Raw genomic sequence first — 19,857 nt, 5'->3', positions numbered from 1 at the left:
AGGAACAAAACACCTGATTTATGCAACATGTGAACACTGCTTTATATGTACAAATAAGCAACATATGTGAAGTGACGCTTAGGCTGCTTTCACACCACTTTTTTTTTTTAACATGCGTCATGAACGTTTTTTTGCTGTAAAAGTGGATCCTGTTTTTACAAAGAAAAACGCATGTGTTATTTTGCAGGATCCTGCCAATTGAAGTTTATGGGCGGGCATTGAAGTCATGTGATTGGGAGTGAGGGGAACTGAACGTGATGGACTGGGAGCCGGCATCTGACAGCTGCAGACCCTGGTAACTAAGGTCAACATCTGGTAACTAACCGAAGTGCTTTGCTTGGATACCCGATATTTATCTTTGTTACGAGCGTCCGTAGCTGCTAGGAGCCTGGCTGCCTGCTCCCTGCACACGTAACCAAGGTAAACATCGGGTAACTAAGCGAAGCGCTTTGCTTGGTTACCCGATATTTACCTTGGTTATGAGCGTCCGCCGCTCTCAGGCAAGAGAGCGGGAGGGGGAGAGAGGGACTGATCACGCCAGGATGGTTTCTGGGCATGCTCAGTAGAGCAAGCAGGATCTTGTCTATCAGCATGCCAGCGTTCACATGCGTTTGCGTGCAGTATAGTCAGGATCCAGTGAAAAACAGTATTTGGACGCAGCTCAAAAACGCTACAAGTAGCGTTTTTGAAAAAAGTTAAAAAACTGCAAGTCGCTGGATCCTCACTATAACGCACGCAAACGCAGGTGAACGCATGTTGACGCGAGTCCATTACAAATGCATTGAAATGAAACACATTTGCACTGGATCCGTTTTTGCGTTAAAAAAAAAAACACGTTCATGACGCATGTTAAAAAAACGTAGTGTGAAAGCAGCCTTATATAAATATAAGAAAATTCTTAAATTCTTGCTGCTATGACTATGAATGAGCAGTCCAGGGCATCTGCTGAATGACCCTTACTGCCAAATGGGTCTGGTCAAAATTTGCCAATGCACGCGCCGCAGAGTTTGTCCCTCTTTCCATTCTTAAAAAGTTGGGAGGTATGGATTATGTAACCGATTCCGAAATTAATTGAGATTGTTGTTCATTGTATCTTCAGGAGCGCATCTCTCCTCAGCCTCCCAGCTTCTTGCTTGCTGGGGGCGGTGCACTCCTGATGACTGACAGTCCAGACCACTGCATGGAGAAACATAAGGCCACTGAAGCTAGCCGGATAAGCACGCTACACAGCAGTGCTCATTTCTGTTCCTTGCCTCGGAGACAGGTCACCTCTTGATAGTGTGCAGCGGTGGCTGGTAACCTAGGTAACGAGCAGTAAATTGTTAAAATTAAAAAAAAAATCTCTTCTTGAGAATTGAGAGGATTTTTAATAAGGGATAAATTGCAAAGTTTGTTTTTATAGGGTTTCTGTGCTGGTGACAGATTCATGGTGCATGGCAGAATTCACTTTCTGTTTACTTCCCTTTTCCTGTGTAATAGAATGACATTTTAGAAGCAGATAATGTCATATTTCATGTCAACGTGGGGTCTTACTGAAAGCAGGAAGTGTACGACGATGGTAAGAATGACTCAAACTTCAATCTGAAGCTAAACCTTGACCTTTCAGAAGTTCCAAACCTAGGGGAAATATTATGTGACAAATGCCACCGCTGCATCGGTGCCCCGAGTCTGTGCTTTTTATTGTATTTTCTATCCATATTGCACTTTCATGTGTTTTTACAAGTGGAAGATTGTCTGTAAAATGTCCACGATGGATGGCAACAGATCCTGCTACCAAGATAAGAGCGATGGCTTTGTACTTTTAGAGCAACGTCTACATTTAGCAGAAATGGGCTGCAGTGCCAACCATTGGGGGTGTGAAAAGCTTTTCTAAGTAAGGGGCCTTTTACATATGATAGAAAATAGGTGACACAAGTCCAGATCCCTTCTCCTGTAAGGCCCTCATCCATTGTAAATCAGAAGGGTTTGCTGGGCGCTGCTTGTGTCCATTATGACAAGGATCTGCCCTGCATCGTGGTTTCCGTTTATAACAGAAACCACAACACAGATGTGAACATAGCGTAACGGTAGTATTGTGTGCAGTGTCTGAGCCCTGCACTTTCCAGACACATCGGGAAGGCCAAGGGTGCACACACAACCTCTCGGGCTGGTGAACCTGCTCGGATTTTCAAGAGGAACACTTAGGAACACACACGTCTGTGTTTTTTTTTTTTGTTTTTTTTTTTTACTTGAAGCTTCTTTTTTTAACAATTTTCTGGAAGTGGGGAAATCAGGGCCTAAAATACACAATATTGGCTAACGTAAATGCAAGAATATACATTATTTAGGTAGAAAGATGTCTTGACACAAGAGACTGGAGGTGATTAGGTCACAGAAGTGCATTTTATCATGAATTTCTGACAAGATCCCAACTGTAGTAGATAGTTGGTTGAAATAATTGAAAAATACGGTTATTAGAGAGAAGGTGTATGATCACTCATTGGTAAAGAAAAAAAAACATTCTGTGGATTTGGGGCTCTTGGTTGAGGAGATTGAATGTAGATGAAAATGAAGATGGGTTGCCTTTAAAAAGGGCACAGTTCTGTTAATGAAATCCAGTTGTATAATTGTATATACACTCCATTGCAGTTTTTGCTCCTATCTCTAGATGATATAAGCTGTTTTTTTTCCTTTTCTCCTCTCTAGTCTGTTAGTAGGTAGGTGGGAAGGGACATTTATATAATTGGGGGGAATGGTTTATTACTTGTAATATTAGTAGGTGGGAAGGGACATTTATATAATTGGGGGGAGGGATGGTTTATTGCTTGTAATGTATTTATTTATTAATAATGGCTGTACTATTCAGCATTTTTAAATAATCATGAAAAATAGAGGTGGTATGCACTAGTACATCTCTCCCAACGAGATAGGAAGCGTAGCAGACTGCAGTTTTTTATACAGAGAGCCAATGCGAACAAATACGTGCGGTATGTATCGTGTACAACAGAAGCCTATGTGTGACACGTGACACTGTATACCTTTTTGGTGGTATACGTTGTAGCAGTGGCAGACACTGACAGAAGAGGAATTCAAAGGGCCCCTGTGTTGTTCTTGCACAAAAGCACATCATATTGCACAATTCCACCCTACTTTGGGGGTGGACATGACCCCTTACTTCCTGGACCCCCTCAGATGGTCCCAGTGGTATTTCCTGCCCCTGCATTGCAGTCATGTGTAAGCAGTATATGTTGGAGAATATACCTCAGTATGCAGTGTGCATAGATCCTTAGTAGTGATGAGTGAGCACTACCATGCTCGGGTTCTTGGTACTCGGCAGTTGGACTCTCAGACGGGCTTAAAACTCGTGTACTGAGTATAGTAGAAGTCAATGGGGAAGATCTTCCAGAAAAATGCTTGAGTGCCCCATTTGACTTCCATTATACTCGTTATTCGAGTTAACCCTTCCGAGGGTATGACTGCTGGTTATGGGTATTGAGGGCTCGAGCATGGTAGTGCTCGCTCATCACTAGTTACGAGTACCAAGCACCAGAGCAGGGCAGTGCTCACTTATCACTAATCCTTAGTTGTGGTGGTTCTTCAGGTTTCCAGGTCACAGGTTATCGGTTGAGCTGTTCTTTGGACTTTCCCCCATTTAACTCAGCGGTAGCCTGTATAGAGTGTTATTACCGCTTCTTTTAGGTACGGCTGCAGATAAGTGCTGTTTTCCACCATAATGCCCTAATATGAAGGGGTACAGCACTTACTAATGGTTTATAAAGAGCGATCATAGCTGGGATTCCCTGAATTGCTAAAATGAGGAGGGATGTTCTACTACTGATTTTTTTTTTTTTTTTCTTTTTTCTCCTTCAAGTTCTGCCATCAGAACACTTGTTGTGCACTTACACTGGGTTAATTATCAATTTTTATTTATGGAAAATTGTGGTGTTTTGGGATTCCTTGATTCAAAATGGATAAAAAAATCTGCACACTACAAACAACATGGAGCCCACTGAAAACTGCGATTTAATAATCCTGTTGTTATTGCAGTGTCATTTGGCTTTTGCCAGTCATGACCCCCTTATTTTTGTGACTAAGCGTAAAAGTCAGGGCTGGGTCAGACCAGTGTATCTGACGTCCGGCCCATTGTAGGTCAGTAGGGTAGTTCACGGGAGCGTTCACACCTGATCGCCTTCATGTATAATATCGCAGTGTACAATACTCCTGCTGGTATTCGGATCAGACTTGCTCGGTAAACTCAGTGGGTGCATTAGGAATAGATGTGACCTGGATCCATTGTGATTACTAACATGGGAGAATATTTAGCATTTTATACTTTGTTGATGGGTTAAAAGAGAGAAATGACTGGTCTGGTGTACCGGGTGTAGTGGCTGGTGTACCGGGTATGATGGCTGGTGCACCGGGTATGATGGCTGGTGCACCGGGTATAATGGCTGGTGCACCGGGTGTAGTGGCTGGTGCACCCGGGTGTAGTGGCTGGTGTACCGGGTGTAGTGGCTGATGTACCGGGTGAAGTGGCTGATGTACCGGGTGTAGTGGCTGATGTACCGGGTGTAGTGGCTGGTGTACTGGGTGTAGTGGCTGATGTACCGGGTGTAGTGGCTGGTGTATTGGGTGTAGTGGCTGATGTACCGGGTGTACGGGTGTAGTGGCTGGTGTACCGGGTGTAATGGCTGGTGTACCGGGTGTAGTGGCTGGTGTAGTGGCTGATGTACCGGGTGTAGTGGCTGGTGTACCGGGTATGATGGCTGGTGTACCGGGTGTGATGGCTGGTGTACCGGGTGTAATGGCTGGTGTACCGGGTATGATGGCTGGTGTACCGGGTATGATGGCTGGTGTACCGGGTATGATGGCTGGTGTACCGGGTATGATGGCTGGTGTACCGGGTGTAGTGGCTGGTGTACCGGGTGTAGTGGCTGGTGTAGTGGCTGATGTACCGGGTGTAGTGGCTGGTGTACCGGGTATGATGGCTGGTGTACCGGGTGTGATGGCTGGTGTACCGGGTGTAATGGCTGGTGTACCGGGTATGATGGCTGGTGTACCGGGTATGATGGCTGGTGTACCGGGTATGATGGCTGGTGTACCGGGTATGATGGCTGGTGTACCGGGTGTAATGGCTGGTGTACCGGGTGTAATGGCTGGTGTACTGGAAATAACACTGGGCCTTGTGTGTAAAAATAGACAAGTAGAGCCGCTACCCATAGCAACCAATCAGTGCCCACTTTCCCAGTGCCCACCAAGGAATAAAAGCTTCTCTAGTCGATTCCTCTCCTGCACTATCTTTTTTTCTTTCTTGTTATACAGGAGGCGCTAATAAATAAATTGCGGTTATCGCTCTGTTAGTGAGCTGTGGAGCAGCGTGTGGCCGGCCTCCGGGGCTGTGCGGCTGGGAGCCTGTGACTGGGCCAAGTGCACAAGGAAGGAGGGTTAGTGGCACAGTCCTCCCTGTGAGACTACATAACAGAAATTGGGGTGGCTGCATAGTAAACAGTGTGAGCAATGCGAGGAGGCGGACCTGTGCGTTGTCACTTCAGGCAGGAGGACGTGGTGTGCTGTCACTCTGGGCTGGGGGAGGAGGCGTGCTGTCACTCTGGGCAGGAGGAGGTGGTGTGCTGTCACTCTGGGCAGGAGGAGGTGGTGTGCTGTCACTCTGGGCAGGAGGAGGTGGTGTGCTGTCACTCTGGGCAGGAGGAGGTGGTGTGCTGTCACTCTGGGCAGGAGGAGGTGGTGTGCTGTCACTCTGGGCAGGAGGAGGTGGTGTGCTGTCACTCTGGGCAGGGGGAGGTGGTGTGCTGTCACTCTGGGCAGGAGGAGGTGGTGTGCTGTCACTCTGGGCAGGAGGAGGTGGTGTGCTGTCACTCTGGGCAGGAGGAGGTGGTGTGCTGTCACTCTGGGCAGGAGGACGTGGTGTGCTGTCACTCTGGGCAGGAGGAGGGTGGCGTGCTGTCACTCTGGGCAGGAGGAGGTGGTGTGTTGTCACTCTGGGCAGGGGGAGGTGGTGTGCTGTCACTCTAGGCAGGAGGAGGTGGTGTGTTGTCACTCTGGGCAGGAGGAGGTGGTGTGCTGTCACTCTGGGCAGGAGGAGGTGGTGTGCTGTCACTCTGGGCAGGAGGAGGTGGTGTGCTGTCACTCTGGGCAGGGGGAGGGTGGCGTGCTGTCACTCTGGGCAGGAGGAGGTGGTGTGTTGTCACTCTGGGCAGGGGGAGGTGGCGTGCTGTCACTCTGGGCAGGAGGAGGTGGTGTGTTGTCACTCTGGGCAGGAGGAGGTGGTGTGCTGTCACTCTGGGCAGGAGGAGGTGGTGTGCTGTCACTCTGGGCAGGAGGAGGTGGTGTGCTGTCACTCTGGGCAGGAGGAGGTGGTGTGCTGTCACTCTGGGCAGGAGGAGGTGGTGTGCTGTCACTCTGGGCAGGAGGAGGTGGTGTGCTGTCACTCTGGGCAGGAGGAGGTGGTGTGCTGTCACTCTGGGCAGGGGGAGGTGGTGTGCTGTCACTCTGGGCAGGAGGAGGTGGTGTGCTGTCACTCTGGGCAGGAGGAGGTGGTGTGCTGTCACTCTGGGCAGGAGGACGTGGTGTGCTGTCACTCTGGGCAGGAGGAGGGTGGCGTGCTGTCACTCTGGGCAGGAGGAGGTGGTGTGTTGTCACTCTGGGCAGGGGGAGGTGGTGTGCTGTCACTCTAGGCAGGAGGAGGTGGTGTGTTGTCACTCTGGGCAGGAGGAGGTGGTGTGCTGTCACTCTGGGCAGGAGGAGGTGGTGTGCTGTCACTCTGGGCAGGAGGAGGTGGTGTGCTGTCACTCTGGGCAGGGGGAGGGTGGCGTGCTGTCACTCTGGGCAGGAGGAGGTGGTGTGTTGTCACTCTGGGCAGGGGGAGGTGGTGTGCTGTCACTCTAGGCAGGAGGAGGTGGTGTGTTGTCACTCTGGGCAGGAGGAGGTGGTGTGCTGTCACTCTGGGCAGGAGGAGGTGGTGTGCTGTCACTCTGGGCAGGAGGAGGTGGTGTGCTGTCACTCTGGGCAGGGGGAGGTGGTGTGCTGTCACTCTGGGCAGGAGGAGGGTGGCGTTCTGTCACTCTGGGCAGGGGGAGGTGGTGTGCTGTCACTCTGGGCAGGGGGAGGTGGTGTGCTGTCACTCTAGGCAGGAGGAGGGTGGCGTGCTGTCACTCTGGGCAGGAGGAGGGTGGCGTTCTGTCACTCTGGGCAGGGGGAGGTGGTGTGCTGTCACTCTGGGCAGGGGGAGGTGGTGTGCTGTCACTCTAGGCAGGAGGAGGTGGTGTGTTGTCACTCTGGGCAGGAGGAGGTGGTGTGCTGTCACTCTGGGCAGGAGGAGGTGGTGTGCTGTCACTCTGGGCAGGAGGAGGTGGTGTGCTGTCACTCTGGGCAGGGGGAGGGTGGCGTGCTGTCACTCTGGGCAGGAGGAGGTGGTGTGTTGTCACTCTGGGCAGGGGGAGGTGGTGTGCTGTCACTCTAGGCAGGAGGAGGTGGTGTGTTGTCACTCTGGGCAGGAGGAGGTGGTGTGCTGTCACTCTGGGCAGGAGGAGGTGGTGTGCTGTCACTCTGGGCAGGAGGAGGTGGTGTGCTGTCACTCTGGGCAGGGGGAGGTGGTGTGCTGTCACTCTGGGCAGGAGGAGGGTGGCGTTCTGTCACTCTGGGCAGGGGGAGGTGGTGTGCTGTCACTCTGGGCAGGGGGAGGTGGTGTGCTGTCACTCTAGGCAGGAGGAGGGTGGCGTGCTGTCACTCTGGGCAGGGGGGGAGCTTCCAGGCTGTCACACGGGTAATGTAAGGCTTCCGGGCTGCCACTTGAAGGAGGGTGGCGCTGCCACTCTGGGCAGAGGGAGGCAGCTGAGCTGTCATTTTGCACAGGGGCAGGCAAACTGTTGGCTGTCACTTTGGGCAGTGGGAGGCAGCTGGGCTGTCACTCTGGGCAGGTGGTGGCGGAGCAATGTCACTCTAGGCAGAGGGACGCGGCTAGGCTGTCACTCTGGGCAGGGGGAGGCTTCGGGGCTGTCACATTGGGTACTGTAAGGTTTTCGGGCTGTCACTTGGGGGAGGGTGGCGCTGCCACTCTGGGCAAATGGAGGCTGCCGAGCTGTCAGTCTTTGCAGGGGGAAGGAAACTCTTGGCTGTCAGTCTGGGCAATGGGAGGCGGCTGGGCTGTCACTCTGAAGCAGGTGGTGCCGGAGCGCTGTTTCTCCAGGCAGGGGGAGGCGACTGGGCTGTTACTCTGGGCAGGGGGGAGCTTCCAGCCTGTCACACCGGGTACTGGGCTTCCGAGCTGCCACTCTGGGCAGGGGGGGAGGTGCTGTTCTCGGGGTAAGGGGAAGTGGAGCTGTGCGCTTCACTCCGGGCAGGGGGAGGCGCCGAGGTCTCTCCGGGCAGGGGGAGGCGCCGCTGTCAGTCCGGGCAGGGGGAGGCGCCGAGGTCTCTCCGGGCAGGAGGTTGTGCCGCTATTACTCGGGCAGGGGGAGGCGCCGTTGTTAAGGGGGAGGTACTGCTGTCACTGCTGTCACTCCGGGCAGGGGGAGGCGCCGCTGTCACTCCGGGCAGGGGGAGGCGCCGCTGTCACTCCGGGCAGGGGGAGGCGCCGCTGTCACTCCGGGCAGGGGGAGGCGCCGCTGTCACTCCGGGCAGGGGGAGGCGCCGCTGTCACTCCGGGCAGGGGGAGGCGCCGCTGTCACTCCGGGCAGGGGGAGGCGCCGCTGTCACTCCGGGCAGGGGGAGGCGCCGCTGTCACTCCGGGCAGGGGGAGGCGCCGTTGTTAAGGGGGAGGTACTGCTGTCACTGCTGTCACTCCGGGCAGGGGGAGGCGCCGCTGTCACTCCGGGCAGGGGGAGGCGCCGCTGTCACTCCGGGCAGGGGGAGGCGCCGCTGTCACTCCGGGCAGGGGGAGGCGCCGCTGTCACTCCGGGCAGGGGGAGGCGCCGCTGTCACTCCGGGCAGGGGGAGGCGCCGCTGTCAGTCCGGGCAGGGGGAGGCGCCGCTGTCAGTCCGGGCAGGGGGAGGCGCCGCTGTCAGTCCGGGCAGGGGGAGGCGCCGCTGTCACTCCGGGCAGGGGGAGGCGCCGCTGTCACTCCGGGCAGGGGGAGGCGCCGCTGTCACTCCGGGCAGGGGGAGGCGCCGCTGTCACTCCGGGCAGGGGGAGGCGCCGCTGTCACTCCGGGCAGGGGGAGGCGCCGCTGTCACTCCGGGCAGGGGGAGGCGCCGCTGTCAGTCCGGGCAGGGGGAGGCGCCGCTGTCACTCCGGGCAGGGGGAGGCGCCGCTGTCAGTCCGGGCAGGGGGAGGCGCCGCTGTCACTCCGGGCAGGGGGAGGCGCCGCTGTCAGTCCGGGCAGGGGGAGGCGCCGCTGTCACTCCGGGCAGGGGGAGGCGCCGCTGTCAGTCCGGGCAGGGGGAGGCGCCGCTGTCACTCCGGGCAGGGGGAGGCGCCGCTGTCAGTCCGGGCAGCAGCTGATCACGTTTCTCGCTTCCTCTCCCGTCGCTGCTGTTGTTGCTGGCGCTGGATGTCGCTCCCGGAGATGATCCCCACCACAGACTTCGGCTGACAGTGATGTGCAGCTCTGGGTGTGAGTGCAGGTAACTTGGAAACTTTCCTGCTGGCTGCTGAGTAAGCAGATCCACCACAGGAGGCCAGGAGCTGTGAGTGTGGCTTCTCTGACCTTGGTCACCACATGACCCCTGACCCTTGGGGGCAGCTGATGGCCACAGGTGTGTGGCTGGGGGTCACTGGTATCAGCCCCCTCGGGGTCACACTGGCTGCAGGCCATGTCAGTGCACTTGTTTTGCATGTGGCTAGGAGAATTCATTGGCAATGCTGCTCCAGTTATTGTGTGATCCAGGAGCAGATCTACAACTTTTCCCTGTGTCCTCATTAGCTGATCACCCTGCTGCTGTTACCATGGTGACGGGGGGCTTCCTGCACTCCCCCCTCCTTATGTCTGTGTACAGTGTGTGTACATGGCGCTTATTCCTGTGCGCTGCATTCCTGACTACTATTGAGGTGGAGTTCAGTTAGGCAGATACTCAGCTGGTTTCCCTTTGTAAAACCTGCATAACCAGTCTGCGCCCTCCTCCGCCATTAATAATGACATAGTTTAATGATTATCATCTCATGACCTTCCCATAGTAATTCCAGTACAGGAATGTAGGAGCTGCTGGTATCGGGCGCCTGTCATTAGTAATGGCCAGGCGTGGAGTATGTGAGATCACGTGTGACGGTGTGTATATACTGTGCTGTACAGTGTACCCTGTGTATATACTGTGCTGTACAGTGTACGCTGTGTATATACTGTGCTATACAGTGTACGCTGTGTATATACTGTGCTGTGAGGTGTGCGCTGTGTATATACTGTAATGTGAGGTGTATGCTGTGTATATACTGTGCTGTACAGTGTACGCTGTGTATATACTGTGCTGTACAGTGTACGCTGTGTATATACTGTACTGTAAGGTGTGCGCTGTGTATATACTGTAATGTGAGGTGTATGCTGTGTATATACTGTACTGTGAGGTGTATGCTGTGTATATACTGTACTGAGGTGTATGCTGTGTATATACTGTACTGTGAGGTGTGCGTTGTGTATATACTGTACTATAAGGTGTGTGCTGTGTATATACTGTACTGTGAGGTGTGCACTGTGTATATACTGTACTGTGAGGTGTATGCTGTGTATATACTGTACTGAGGTGTATGCTGTGTATATACTGTACTGTGAGGTGTGCGTTGTGTATATACTGTACTGTGAGGTGTGTGCTGTGTATATACTGTACTGTGAGGTGTGTGCTGTGTATATACTGTACTGTGAGGTGTGCGCTGTGTATATACTGTACTGTGAGGTGTGCGCTGTGTATATACTGTACTGTGAGGTGTGCGTTGTGTATATACTGTACTGTGAGGTGTGCGCTGTGTATATATTGTACTGTGAGGTGTGCGCTGTGTATATACTGTACTGTGAGGTGTATGCTGTGTATATACTGTGCTGTAAGGTGTGCTCCTTGTATATACTGTACTGTAAGGTGTGTGCTGTGTATATACTGTACTGTGAGGTGTATGCTGTGTATATACTGTACTGTGAGGTGTGCGCTGTGTATATACTGTACTGTGAGGTGTATGCTGTGTATATACTGTGCTGTAAGGTGTGCTCCTTGTATATACTGTACTGTAAGGTGTGCGCTGTGTATATACTGTACTGTGAGGTGTATGCTGTGTATATACTGTACTGTGAGGTGTATGCTGTGTATATACTGTACTGTGAGGTGTGCGCTGTGTATATACTGTACTGTGAGGTGTGCGCTGTGTATATACTGTACTGAGGTGTATGCTGTGTATATACTGTACTGTGAGGTGTGCGTTGTGTATATACTGTACTGTGAGGTGTGTGTTTATATACTGTACTGTAAGGTGTGCTCCTTGTATATACTGTACTATAAGGTGTGTGCGGTGTATATACTGTACTGTGAGGTGTATGCTGTGTATATACTGTGCTGTAAGGTGTGCTCCATGTATATACTGTACTGTGAGGTGTATGCTGTGTATATACTGTGCTGTAAGGTGTGCTCCTTGTATATACTGTACTGTAAGGTGTGTGCTGTGTATATACTGTACTGTGTATATACTGTGCTGTAAGGTGTGCTCCTTGTATATACTGTACTGTAAGGTGTGCACTGTGTATATACTGTACTGTAAGGTGTGCGCTGTGTATATACTGTACTGTAAGGTGTGCACTGTGTATATACTGTACTGTGAGGTGTGCGCTGTGTATATACTGTGCTGTAAGGTGTGCTCCTTGTATATACTGTACTGTAAGGTGTGCACTGTGTATATACTGTACTGTGAGGTGTGCGCTGTGTATATACTGTGCTGTAAGGTGTGCTCCTTGTATATACTGTACTGTAAGGTGTGCACTGTGTATATACTGTACTGTAAGGTGTGCTCCGTGTATATACTGTGCTGTAAGGTGTGTGCTGTGTATATACTGTACTGTGTATATACTGTGCTGTAAGGTGTGCTCCTTGTATATACTGAGTACTGCTAGGCCGGACAGTTCTAGGTGATCATGGCATTGTGTGTAGAACTTGTATCCCTCCTGTACAGAAGTGTTATTGGTTTTGGCCCCTGGAGCTTCCAGATTATCTCGCAGTCCTATATTGGAAAGAAGACCGGACTATTATATTCTGGATTGGATTTTTTTTCATTACATTTGTTTCCCTCTCGTTTCTTTTGCTTCGTTTTGTCAAGAACTTATTTTGGTCTTTGACAAACTTTTTTCTAAAGAATGGCGCTGTTTGCAGCACTGGTGTTACTGGTCAGAGCACCAGGACCCGACTGTCCCTGTGATGGTACTGGGGTCTGTCAGGATTCACTGCATTCATCTGAAAATAGATGACCATGCCTGTTATGATTTAATCATATCCTGAAGATATGGTGTAAAGGGGTAAAGCTATTATATATAACTAGCTGTATGTACTACCTGGAATTGCCCGGGATAGTAACAGTCTCTTCCTCTCACCACCAAAATCATTAACTGACGCATAAGCTTCTTATACTAAGAATGTCCTTCATTGCCTATAGCAACCAATCACCGCTCCTATTAATGACCTGTAGCAAAATAGAAGCAGAGCTGTGATTGGTTGCTATAGGTCACCTGATAAATATCCAGGCTAACTGTCAAAACAGCCAATATATTACTGCACACATCAAAACAATAAGTAAGGCTGCTTTCACACATCCGGTTTGAGCAGTGCGGCTCAATCCGGCTGTGAAACCTATGCAACGGATGCGGCGAAAACACCGCATCCTTTGCATAAGTTTTTAAATGCGGCCCGTCCGTTTTCTCCGGTTGCGGCATGCTACTGAGCATGCGCAGTGGAAGAAACCGCATGCAGCGGCCTGATGCGTTTTTTTCCGCATCGCGCCGCATCCAGCGTCCATAGGCATACATTGAAAAATGCGCTGCAGCAGCCGGATGCGGCGCGATGTGGTTTTTTTGCCGGAGCAAAAAACGTTGCAGGCAACGTTCCATCCGGCCGTGGCATCGGCTAAATCTGCCGCATGCGGCAAAAACCGGACCGAACGCAAGCCCATGCGGCACATTACAGCACTAATGTAAGTCTATGCAAAAAAAAAACGCAACCGGGGGCAAAAAAAACGGTTGCGTTTTTTTTGCAGAGCGCCGTATTGTGCCGCAGAGCAAAAACCGGATGTGTGAAAGTAGCCTAAGCTGGACTTGTTCGTGAATAAGCGCGGGGTTAAATTTTCCCCTCGTAAGATAGTCTATGATGTTCCCGGAGTCAAATGAGGCATCTGTGCAAAATTTCGTGATTGTAAATGCGACAATGCGGATTCCTTTAGCTGCAGCAGACACACACACACGCATACACACACACGCATACACACACACGCATACACACACACGCATACACACACACACACACGCATACACACACACACGCATACACACACACACGCATACACACACACACGCATACACACACACACGCATACACACACACACGCATACACACACACACACGCATACACACACACACACACACGCATACACACACACACGCATACACACACACACGCATACACACACACACGCATACACACACACACGCATACACACACACACACGCATACACACACACACGCATACACACACGCGCACACACGCACGGGCATACACATACACACACACACGCGCGCATACATACACACGCGCGCATACACACACACACGCATACACACACACACGCATACACACACACACGCATACACACACACACGCGCGCATACATACACACGCGCGCATGCACACACACGCGCATGCATACACAGACACACACACACACGCGCATACACACATGCATATTCATAGACACATGAATACACACACACACACAAACACATACGGTAGACACATGCATACACTCAGTTTTATATATTAGATGTATAAAGCAGATAATGTCTGCGCTGAAGGATCTCAAATCTCAGTTCTGAGCAGTGCATCACAGACTATTCTAGTGTCCATAGCAACCAATCAGAGCTCAGCTTTCACTTTACCTCAGCAGCTTCAATGCTGAAAGCTGCACTCTGCTATAGGCATCCAGAATGATCTCAGGCAGTGTGCACACAGTGCGTTTTTAGTGTGGTGATTTTTTTTTTCTTATGCACATTTTCACACATCTGCATGCCTAGCTTTATGCCAGCAGAGTCTATAAGAATTCTGAATGTAGCTTATTTTCTCCGTGCACTTTTGGTGCAGAAACCTAATCTGTAGCATGTCGATTGTTGGTGCGTTTTTTTTCCTTCGTTTTTTTAGCCCTTCCACCCATTGACTTCATTAAGAAAAAAAAAACGCATGGCACAGAAGGTGCAGATTTGATGCAGAAAATTGCTGCAACATGCACACCTAGCCTTACTGTGAGGCAATTCTGAGAAATGACGCCCCAGTGGCTTCCGCACTGGTTGTTGACAGCCATTGCTAGAATTTCAGACTTTAGTGCAAGTTATCAGGTTGCCCCATCTTAGCGACTGTATAGTTGTTGCCCCTTTTTATGAGTGACTTCTTGGGCGCCGTCACTTTAAGGCTTTGTGCGCACGCTGTGTTTTTTTGCCATGTATTTCGGGTGCAGTTTTGGTACCAAAACTGTATGCATTTCCTTCCCCAGCAAAGTCTGAGATTTCATTTTTGCTGTGCGCACGCTGCAGTTTTTTTTTGGCTTTATCTTTGTGGTGACCACAAAGACCACAAAGATGCAGCATATCCATAAATTTTACATTTTGTCCCTGCGTTTCGGAGGACTGGCAGATCAATCCCCCACTGTCTCTGGGTCAGCAGAGGATTGATCCATGGTATCTGATCAGATGCCTGTCCCCATATAAAGTCTATGGGGACGAAAATCTGGCACAAAGCGGTAGGAGCAGGCGCTTCATACTTACCAATTCACCGGGGTGACAGTCACACTTCTCCCGCTGCTTCTCATTCTTCTTCCTTGGCCGCTCATTAGGCTTATACATATTCACTGCTTTCACAGGAGTCTGTGATTGGCTGCAGTCAGACGAGCCCCCACGCTGAGTCTTGAGGCTTTCAGTCACAGACGCCGGTGGGCGAGTCTATATCGTACAGTAAAATAAAACTTATCGTAGGATCCCCCCATACTATGATACCATCACAGATAAAGCCTGACAGCTGGGGGCTGGTATTCTCAGGCTGGGGATACCCATTGTTATTGGGCACCCCCCCAGCCTAAAATTATCAGCCTGCAGCTCCCGGAATTGCTACATCCATTGGATGCAACAGTCCCGGCACTTTACCCGGTTCTTCCCAAATGCCCTGGTGTGGTGGCAATCGGGCTAATAAGGAGTTAATAGCAGCCACAAAGTTCTGGATTAGTAATGACAGGCGTCTGAGACACCCGCATCACTAATCTGTTAGTGAAAGTAAATAAACACAAACACCAAAATAATCCTTTATTTGAAATAAAAGACAAAAAGCACTCTTTCACTGCTTTATTAACCAAAAAAACCACCCCTGCAGGTCTGACGTAATCCATACGAGTTCTCACGACGCTTCCACCACTGCTACATCTGAAACTCATAGCAAGCGCCATAGAACAGTGACGTTACCGCTGATCGTGCAGCTTACTTCAGTCACTCCGTGGAGCTCACAGCGGGGGCAATCATGTTCTATGGCGCTCCTCTGTGAGCACAGATGTAGCAGTGCTGGAAGTGTTGTGGGACCTCATGTGGATTACGTCAGACCTGCAGGGGTGCTTTTGGGGTTAATAAAGTGGAGAAAGAGGGTGTTTTTTTTATTTCAAATAAATGCTTTTTTGGGTGTTTGTGTTTATTTACTTATAGATTAGTGATGAGGGATTCCATAGACTCCTCCTATTACTAATCTATGGCTTAGTGGCAGCTGTGGGCTGCGATTAACTGCTTATAACCCCGATTGTCACCGCACCATGGCAATGGGAAGAGCCGCGTAAAGCGCCAGAATTGGTGCAACTAATGGATGTGCCACTTTTGAGGTGGCTGCGGGCTGCTATTGTTAGGCTGTAAAGGGCTAAATAACCATGGCCCTTCCCACCCTAATAATATCCACCCCCAGTGGCCTGTTGTATCTTGGCTAGCTTTAGAAAACATGGGGGGACCCCATGTCATATTTTTTTTTTTAATCAAACATTTTTTGTAAAAAAAAAAGCGTGGGACCCCCTCTATTTTTCAAAACTAAAAAAAACAGCTGGCCAAGCTATCTCTCTCTCGCTCTCTCTGTTTCTCTCTCGCTCTCTCAATTCTGTTATTTTGTTCTATGTGTTCTTTATTATTATCTATTCTATATGTTCTTTCTATCTATTCTTTCTATCTATCAATAGATTTGACTAAAAAAAAACGCATTGGGTATAAACGCGGCAAAATACATGCGTTTTTTGGGTGCGTTTTTTGGTGCTAAAAACGTGCACCTTTGTGGTCACCACAAAAATGCAGCGTGCACACATAGCGTCTCATGCAGGCTGATAACGCCGTAGTGTAGTGCGGGGTTATCTCCTGTGCTTCTCTCGGTGAGCAGCAGGTATTTTGTGCTGACGAAGCCCTGACCTCTATGCAACCTCCACATTACTTCTCTTTCTGTTGCTTTTTTTACCCTATTGTTGCACGACACCTATGCGAATTTACAGCAGCATGGAGAAATTGGATTCGGTTTATAAGGCTAATCTCATCTAATAATGTGGATGCATTGAATACATACAGAAGCCTCTGAGACCCCTGGAAGGTTCTTGCTACATCCTGACCTCTTTGATTCCTAGCAGGAGGCCCATTTTGATACCTGGTCCCTTATTCTACCGGTCCCACTCTTGGTTCTGTATACCGTATAAATTGTGTGTTTAAAATAAAAAAGGAACGGAGCCATAAGGAAGTACAGTAAAATACAGGACTGTGAGAGGTTTTTTTTTTTTAATGTTTTAGATTGGATCTGGAAGGAAAACACTTTATTTTTTTCCTTCATCTTTTTTTATCAGCCCTCGTGAAGTGAATAGGACTGGGGGTCAATACTATGTGTCACATCATTGTGGTGACAAATATTTCTATATCTAATGCTGGGCTGACATATTAGATGGCTGTTGGCTGAATGATGCTGCAGCCAATCGTTTGGCCATCAGCTATCTCAGTGAACTCTCCCATGCACAGGCACGCTTGTTCAGCTGATAAGAAGCTGCAGGCTGACATGTCTACTGGTGGCCTATGTCCGGGGAACAGCATTTATCAGCAGTCCGAAATCAGACCTGCCAATCAACATCTTCCTGATCAGTTGGCCAGTGCCCCTATTAACTTTAGACCGTCGGCCACATCACATGATATAGACCCATTCGGACAACATTAGTCTGTGTATGGGGGCCTTTAAAGAGAACCTGTCAGACATTTTTTACATATGGAGGAAGTATTACACTGAACAACTTTTTAAAGCCATACCGCTCAGAAAAGTCGGCAGTCACTCCCTGTAGTGCGTGTGTGATATGCACACCATTTCCCTTCAATTCCCTTTGTGGGTAGGTGGTCACGTGATCACATTTATATGATTTGCATACTTGCGATCACATTACGACTAGACTCCTGTCAGACTACTTGATGTTCTAGCAGAGTAAAGTCTAGTGGGCATGTGACTGCAGGCATGTAAATCACGTGAAAGCTCTCCCGCATGGGGAATACGAGGGGATTATGACTGTGTGCGCATCGTATACTGTCACGTAGTGACTGCAGACTCTTAGGCTATGTGCACACGTTGCGTAAATACATGCAGTTACGCTGCGCTTTGTAGCGCAGCGTAACTGCATGCGTCCTGCGTCCCCTGCACAGTCTATGGAGATTGTGCAGGGGCCGTGCGCACGTGGCGTTTTAGAGCGCAGCGCTTCGGCTACTGCCGAAGCGCTGCGCAAAAAGAAGTGACATGTCACTTCTTCCATGCGCTTTGCCGGCAGCTCCTGCTCTGTCTATGGGAGGGGCTGCAGGCAGAGCGCATAGAATCGGCTTCACTACGGACATTTCTGCAGCGATTTAAAGCGCACATGTCCTCTTCAGATCGCTGCAGAAATTTCTGCAGTGACTGTACGCAACGTGCGCACATAGCCTTATACTGGACACCCTCTATAAAGGTGCTTCTTCCCTTTAAAGCCACATGATACATTTTTTTAACCGAGATCCAATGTGAAATCTAGCATGGGACCCATATGAAAATCAGGTTGGAAGCTCACGGAGGACATATCAATCAATGCACTCAGGTGAAGGACTTCCAGCCTGATTTGCCTGTGGCTTCTACACTGGATTCCTCAGGACTGACGCATCGGATCTTCCTCTTTTCGAGCAGTCTGGTTCCCATTTAAAAGCTTACAATCCTTCTGACGTTTTATAACGTCACTTTCAAACAAACTTTTAAGAATGTGATGCAAAACAGCATAGCCTCTCTAATCCCTAATATGATGTTATCAAAAGCTTCCTTTAGCCTCCGGAGTGGACAGATTATAAGCTGCAGGGCTCCTAGGAATCTCACAAACCCACTGCTGCCTTTGTAGGCCTGTCAGCAGTCAGATTGTTTAATGACAGCCTGTTACGCTGTGTGCTGACAGATCACAGACTGCCAAAACCAGCAGTGTGCAGTCAGGGGAGCTGGTCCATACGCTTGTGCTGACATCACCAGAAGCGTGTGGCCAGTACAGGAAACATTTCTGATAACACAATGCTTTTTCTGCAATTCCTTATTTATCTTATTTTGTATGCAAAGTCATTATGTACAGGACACCTTTGTGTACACACTAGAAGGAGGAAAGTGAGCAGTGTTTTATCGCTTGGCAGCACATGTCGATCTCTCTGCTGATCATCACTCCTTTTTTTTTTTTCTTTAGTTGCTGATATGTGCAAAAGATGAGTGGAATAGGAGATAATCCCTCGGACCCTTCCAGGGTGGAGCAGCGGAAGAGGAAAGAAAGTCCAGATCAGCTCGGCCCAAGGTAATTGTGTTGTACTATAGTAGGGCAACTAAACGTTTTTTTTACTTAAAGGGAACTTGTCACCAGTTTTGGGGCCTATAAGCTGCGGCCACCAACAGTGGAGATGTGAATTTCCAATTGCACACAATGGGACAGGTTGTGAGGGAGCATCTTTGTGTGAACGTACACTAACAATCAAAATTCTGCACGACTAATCCAAAGACACAATTCTGCACACAACCTAGTAGGACAGAAAGATTTCTAAGGTTTCTAGGCATCAGGATGACAGGATTCTTTCTTCTGTGAACTTAAAGGGAACCTGTCAGCAGATTTGGGGCCTATAAGCTGCGTTTATCACCAGTAGGCTTTTATATATAGCATTCAAGCATGCTGTATATAAGAGCCCAGGCCGCTGTGTAGAACGCAAAAATCACTTTATAATACTCACCTAAACGGTCGCTGCGGTGAAGTTGGGTCATATAGGCGTCTTCGTTCTCAGGTGTCGGCGCCTCCTCTTTCGGCCATCTTTGTCATCCTCTTCTGAAGTCGGGATGCATGATGCGTTCTATGTCATCCACACTCGCCGGCATTGAGGTCCTGCGCTCAGGGCAGATCGAAGTATCGTAGTGCGCCTGCGCGAGACCGGCGAGTGTGTATGACGTAGGACGCGCCATGCACACAGGCTTCAGAAGGGGGACGAATATGGCCAAAAGAGGAGGCGCCGGGTATTTATGACACTAACACCACCTCTCTGTGAACATACACTTAAAGTGGAATAAGGCTCATAATAAGGCAGAGCTGTAATGTCCTGCTGAAAGTATCCGCTGGGAAAAGCTCCTGGCATATAGATTTGACTTTCCCATATGCCAGCCTTCACCACAAGTG

General features: G+C 49.9%; 1 protein-coding gene across 6 annotated transcripts in view; it reads left to right on the top strand.

Moving 5' to 3' along the window:
• Positions 1 to 19,857, top strand: part of NCOA2 (nuclear receptor coactivator 2) — a 295,555-nt gene that overhangs the window by 184,400 nt on the left and 91,298 nt on the right. For 4 of the 6 annotated variants that reach the window (XM_075353202.1, XM_075353203.1, XM_075353207.1 and 1 more), the window contains one exon: positions 18,889 to 18,993. In XM_075353202.1, coding sequence (XP_075209317.1) covers positions 18,908 to 18,993 — 86 coding nt within the window. In that variant the 5' untranslated portion in view covers positions 18,889 to 18,907. Of the gene's footprint in view, positions 1 to 9,417; positions 9,562 to 18,888; positions 18,994 to 19,857 lie in introns of those variants that run through there. The other 2 variants (XM_075353206.1, XM_075353205.1) reach the window with 2 other exon arrangements.

This window comes from Anomaloglossus baeobatrachus, chromosome 6 (assembly GCF_048569485.1).
Source record: "Anomaloglossus baeobatrachus isolate aAnoBae1 chromosome 6, aAnoBae1.hap1, whole genome shotgun sequence".
Taxonomy (NCBI): domain Eukaryota; kingdom Metazoa; phylum Chordata; class Amphibia; order Anura; family Aromobatidae; genus Anomaloglossus; species Anomaloglossus baeobatrachus.
Note: the sequence above shows the minus strand (reverse complement) of the source record. Positions and strands in the feature narration are given on the sequence as shown.